At 30.5% G+C, this 6433-nt stretch overlaps 1 protein-coding gene across 1 annotated transcript in view; it reads left to right on the top strand.

Moving 5' to 3' along the window:
* mcc (MCC regulator of WNT signaling pathway) overlaps positions 1–6433 on the top strand; it is an 89185-nt gene that overhangs the window by 38553 nt on the left and 44199 nt on the right. Inside the window, exon 4 of the mRNA XM_016503973.1 lies at positions 911–1024. Coding sequence (XP_016359459.1) covers positions 911–1024 — 114 coding nt within the window. The remainder of the gene's footprint in view (positions 1–910; positions 1025–6433) is intronic.

Below are 6433 nucleotides of genomic sequence, written 5' to 3'. Positions count from 1 at the left end.
TGAGAGTGTGTGTGAGAGTGTGTTTCAAAGAGGTTTTGTGTGTGTGTGTGTGTGTGTGTGTGTGTGTGGCTGGTTCTCATAAGCTCTCAGGATTTTCTTTCTTTCTCTCTGCTGAGGTGTGAAATAGATTTGAGCAGACATCACAGATCCACTGTAGAATTCAAATGGAGGTTGATTTCATGTTTAGCTGCTGATGCCAGTAGACGACCAGACAGCAGTGTGTGTGTGTTTCTACTGCAAAAACATTTTACATGTAAAGAAATTATAGTTTTGTCAGATCTGTTACGATGATGATGATGATTATGTTCACTCAAATGGGTCAGTAAGATTTTAAGAAATTAATACTTTTTTCAGTAAGAAAGCATTAAATTGATCAAAAGTGACAGTAAAGACATTTCTAATGTCACAAAGATTTCTATTTCAAATAAATGCTGTTCTTTTGAACTTTCTATTCATCTGTGAATCCTGAAAAATAAAATGTATCACAGTTTCCACAGAAATATTGTGCAGCACAACAGTTTTCAACATCAGCAAATCAGCAGCAAATCAGCATATTATAATGATTTCTGAAGATCATGTGACACTGAAGACTGGAGTACTGATGCTGAAAATACAGCTGCGCATCACAGAAATACATTACAGTCTAACAGATACATTTTTCACATAGAAAACAGCTATTTTAAATTGAAATAATATTTCACAATTTTGCAGTATTTCCAATCAAATAAATGCAGCCTTGGTGAGCAGAAGGGACTTCCATCAAAAACATTTTAAAAAATCATAATTATTGCAGACTACTGAACAGTACATGTTTATATAAAGTCCAAGCTCACCAGAGAAACAGACTGTGCAGGTTGTGATTTAATGTCTGCGTGCTGTAATGTGTGTGTGTGTGTGTGTGTGTGCGCAGCTGCATCTGGCTGCTCTGGCGTCTCTGAAGGGTGACGTGGTGGAGCTCAACCAGCGGCTGCTGCAGACCGAGAGAGAGAGAGACGCACTGGAGAAGAGACTGGCCAAAGCACAGGTCACTACACACACACACACACACACACACCTCCTGGCACACGTGATGTTTGCACACAACAAACATACATGCCATCTCTGCAGTGCATCCATACTCTCCATCTCACTGAAAACCAGCATCCATCCAGAAAACACAATAAGCTCCACTTCCTTTCTTGAAGCTGTTCCTGGACTTTATGCGAATTATGCATCACTGCATGTGATCATAAAGGAAAAAATCTGTTTGCATTTGTAATCTTTAATTAAAATCTAATTACTTGCTATAAAGTTACATTACTTTTTTGACATCACTTAAAGCCACAAACTGGGGTTTGTGAGTCAATAAATAGCTAATAATTAATAAAATCATAAAACAATTAAAAAATAAATAAATTAGTAAATCATTTGAAAATAGCAACAATCATCATAAAACATAAAACAATTAAATATTTGATCAAGTGACCATTAATTGACATCAGATAATCATGAACATGCAAATAAGTTGTGAAGTTATGGACATATCAACTTGGACATTTTAAAATCTGGATACTGTTAGATTTCTGGGGGGGTATAATGTGTTGTGAAGCCAAAGACAAATTTCCACTTGTGGACAATAAAGGAAAGTAAGTAATTTTGTTATGGTCAGTGTTTGTTTGTTTATATTAATAAAATGATATAGATTTTAATTATAGTTTGAATTAATTTTTATTTTTATATTTTCATCTTTTTTTAAAGATTTAAGAATTGAGTTGTTTTTAGTTTTTTTGTCATTTATATATTTTTATATAGTGTCTGTAGGCTATATTTATACATATATAGTTTTTAAAATTAATTTTAAATTAAATTTTTGTTTTAACCATGGAAATAAATATGGAAAATGTTGCTTTGGTAGCTAGCTGAAATATTTTTTAAACAAGTTTTTTTTTTTTCAGTTAACATTTATTTTATTTTAAGGAACAAATTAAATATATTTCTATAAAATAAATTTTTCTGTTTTTATATTTAGTTTGCAGGGCTGATTCTAGTATGTCAAACTAATTTTTCGCCATGCAATCATTTGATAAATAATTTTTTTTTTACTCTAATATTTTCGGTATAATCTAAAGTTGCCAATATTGTAAAGTGTTCAAATAAAAAAAAAAATATATAATTCACAGTCATTCACAATAAGAGCAGTAACGCATTAAAGTCAGTGTGATTTGATGTTTTCAGTGAACTTGAGCCTGATTTGTGTCATGCGTGTCATCGCTGATCTTCAGTGTGTAAATGTCATGTTTTCCATCGCTTGAGCGTCTCACAGTTTCCCGTCATTAGTGTCATGTCTGTGTGGGTTTGATTGCTAATTAATCAGGCGTCTGGTTATCGCGCTAATGTTGAGACCCCAATTAACACTTCTACAACAGCTGATATTAATCATGAATTGTGTCTAGCAGCTCTTTCATGCTTTTATCTACAGTGTTTTTACTCAAAGGCACGTCTGTTGAAAAAATAATCTGATGCATTATAAATCACGTTTGATTTTTGAATGCTGTGTTATAAAGAAGTCAATTTTATTTTCTAAAAAATGAGTGGTGTTTGACTATGCAGAACTCAGCGCAGTGGTTGTTGTGCAGTTGCTAAGGTGTTTGGAGTTGTTTTCTGTGTAGTTGCTAGGGTGTTATAGGTGGTTGCTATGTGGTTGGTAGCATGTTGTAGGTGGTTAGATCTATGGATTGGGTCCCTCTATTAATATATATATATATATATTATATATTAATTTTATTATGTGAGATTATAAGGCCCTCAATTAGCTATCAACCATCAACTGCTTGATGATGGATATAGTCGTTAACTAAACTATAAATAAAATAAAACAATAAAAAAATTGTTACTTGAAATAAACTGAAACAAAATGTAAAAATGTTGCATTTGTTTGCATTAAACTTGATGTGATAAAATAACTAAAACTTAAATAAAAATGAATAAAAAATCATATAGACATTTTTTAAATAACAAAAATTTATAAAAATCACAAAAATAAACAACAAAATTACTAAATTTAACTAACATAAAAAAATGGAAAACAAAATTAAAAAGTAACTCATAATATTAGTAAAAATAATAGAATCATAATGATGATTTAAATAGCAGTGATACTAAAATAACATATGTGACCTGTGACAATGAGCAAATTTTCAAAAATGAGTTATTTTATTTTTCACATTCAAAATGATGTATGAATTGTTGGAATCTGATGAAAAATGACTGAGCTACACCCGTTTGAAGTTGACAAAGTCAGCAAAGTCAGTTAAGGTTCCAAAGCAAAATCACCTGCAACGTTGCATTGTTTCCTCCACTTCCTTTCTTAATATTAATTACTATATTAATAATCGCAATATAGCCATTTTTTATTTTATCTTTGTTATTAAAAATAAGAACAGATGCAAAAAAAACAACAACAACATTAGAACAAATATAAGAAAGAAACAAATAGTGCATTACTTTTTTCAGTTTACATCTAAACAAAAGCATTCAAGAGAGAAAAACAAATAATCAAATGTAAAAATCACTTCAGTGTGTTCATTACAAATAAATGGATTATTAAAACTACAAAAGTACTGTAGTTCAATCAAGAGCAGCGATCTTTTCTTTTATTGTTAGATTGCTTTCAGTTTGACTAATAATCATCAATCAGTCATAATTATTTATATATGAGAATTTAAAAAAGTACATTTGTATATATTATATTATATTATATTATATTATCATTTCAATAAATATTCCAGGGTATAAAACAAAAATTATATCAGTTATGATATATATATCGCTTTGCAATGATAATGTACATTCTCTGTTTTCAGATCATTAAAAGTAAAATTTGAAATATCGTGCACCCTGTTTTATGGAATTTAAGTTGCATTTTTTTTAATAATCTGAAATGTGCTGTGAAACGTGCGCATAAGTTTATTTGTATAGTGGATCGTTTCGCTTTAAATAAATTTGTTTGGCTTGGCACTTCTTGTTTGACAAATCTTGTTTATAATAAACGGCACTATAATTTGTTTGTTTACTTAGAGTTCTCATCCCTGTTCTGTTCTGAATACCATTACATTTGAAGGATTTGTCGTAGTGTTTGTAAACATTTTGTTTTATTTATCGTAATTTAGAAATATTTTCTATTTGAATATATTTTAAAATGTAATTTATTCCTGTGATCAAAGCTGAATTTTCAACATAATTACTCCAGTCTTCAGTGCCACATGATCTTCAGAAATCATCCTAATATGCTGATTTGCTGATTATCAATATACAGTTGAGTATTTTTTACTGTTCAAAAACTTTTGACTGGTATGTTAGAAGATATTAATAATTAATAAGGTGAGTCTGAGATGTTTATTTGACAGTGATTTCACATTTCTTGTTTGTATGAAGGCTAAATACAAATAAAAGGTGAACACTCATTTATTTGTGCTGTTTTTTTTTTCTCTAAAGTATTATATGGTTTTATATGAGGTGTCATAGACTTGGCAAATTCATTTTTCATAAGTTTGTATGCACAGACATCTGTTGTGGGCGTTCTTGGCAGTTTTTACAAGGCTTTTTTAAATAGTGTTCATATCGATATCGGAATTATATCGTATCGACCGAAATTAAGAAATATATCGTGATATAAATTTTGGCCATATCGTCCAGCCCTAATTTATCAGTATTTTACATTATTTTTATAATTAATACATTTCTCTGTTTTTTCTCTCTCAACAATACAGTTTTGACCTTGTGTGACTTATTTTCTGGAAGTTAGGGTGCTAAGTGTTCATTCTAGTGGTCGACCAGTTGATGGGTTTTGCCGATTAATCGGTACCGATAACCGATTGCCAAAATCGTCAGAAATTCATGCCGGTAGTTTTTCCGTTGCTGGAGCAGCTGAGAAGGCTTATGTTTGTTTTCATTCACTATCCATTCTAAAAATGATCAGTTGATTAATCGGTTATTGGCCAGTGCCAATCTAGTTATCATTATCGGTTTAATTGACTATCAGTCGACGTCTAGTTCATTCATTCATTCTTTGCCAATGATAATTTCTGTTTAATATTTATTACAATTTTATTATGTATATAAAGTATCAACATTATATTGACCATCATTTGCTCTGTTCTCTAGTTATCAGCTTCAACCTTTAAGATGCCTGTATCGGTCAATCTAGAAAAATAATTAGAAGTAAGTCTGAAAGGTGTAGGCATGTTTGTAGTGTTCATGAAGGAATGGCTGAGACAGAAAAATGTGAAAGGAACAATCCTGGCCTCAGGCACATGCCTCAGTCTTGACCTTTGACCTCGACCTGAAGGATTCTTGACCTTTGACCTGAAGCCTATTTCAGAGAGTGCTGTTAAGAGGGTCCGTTCTCATTGGGTTCAATACACTCTTGTGTCTTTCCTTCAGTGTGTTTTCCCATAAAGCAACACTTTTCATCAAGCAGTCCCACACGTCCCGAGTCCTCTCCTGAAACAAAGCATGTATTGTTGCGAGCGTGAATTACTGTTGAAACGCAGCCATAAACATCAGCCTGCGTCCAGAAATTAGAGCAGCGAATCAACGGTGCACTGATTATTCGTGACACATCCGCTTAATGAAAAAACCAAAATGAAAAGTGAAAACACATGCTGTCAAGCTGATAGTCGCTTTGAGATCTTCAGCTACGTTTGGCGTCTCCGTTCTCGGCCTTTGGTCTAGTTCTGATCCAAAAACTGCCTTGCTGTGTAACATCTGCATACGCAGCATCTTCACTGAAATCGAGGCTCATGAAAGACTCGATGTAGACACGTCATATAATACAACACAAGAGACTCAACTCAGTTTTATTAGATTATATGTGTACGTTTCTAACCTAATGACATGATACTCTAATAAACATCAAAATACACACAAATAAATAAAACATCCTGTTTTAATTACATAAGAACTATATACGAAAAAAATTATGATATACTACAATATATATATATATATTATTACATAAATATTAAATTTTTATATGTGTGTCTGTATATTTTATATATAAACATTTATATAATTGTTACTATAGTTTTATTTTATTTTGATTAACTAAACAATTAGAAAAATGTATTATGTAATTGTTTTATATATAAAGAGAGAGATGAAGAGGGTTTTTGCTATTTTAAATAATTTAAGAAAAAATTATGTATTATAATTTTTTAATTTGTTTTGTTGTGTGTGTGTTTGCTATTGTTATTAATTTAGGAATTTTTTTATATAATAATGGATATAAATATATAAAAATTTACATTAAAAAAATATATGTATTTATATATAATGTCAAATATATGTTAAATATATTTAAATTATCTATACATACAGACATACTTTGTATAATGTATTTATCATATCATAGCAATGATATATTAAATATAAAAATATGTACATAAGAAATCTC

This window comes from Sinocyclocheilus anshuiensis, unplaced genomic scaffold (genome assembly GCF_001515605.1).
Source record: "Sinocyclocheilus anshuiensis isolate Anshui unplaced genomic scaffold, SAMN03320099.WGS_v1.1 scaffold298, whole genome shotgun sequence".
NCBI lineage: Eukaryota > Metazoa > Chordata > Actinopteri > Cypriniformes > Cyprinidae > Sinocyclocheilus > Sinocyclocheilus anshuiensis.
Note: the sequence above shows the minus strand (reverse complement) of the source record. Positions and strands in the feature narration are given on the sequence as shown.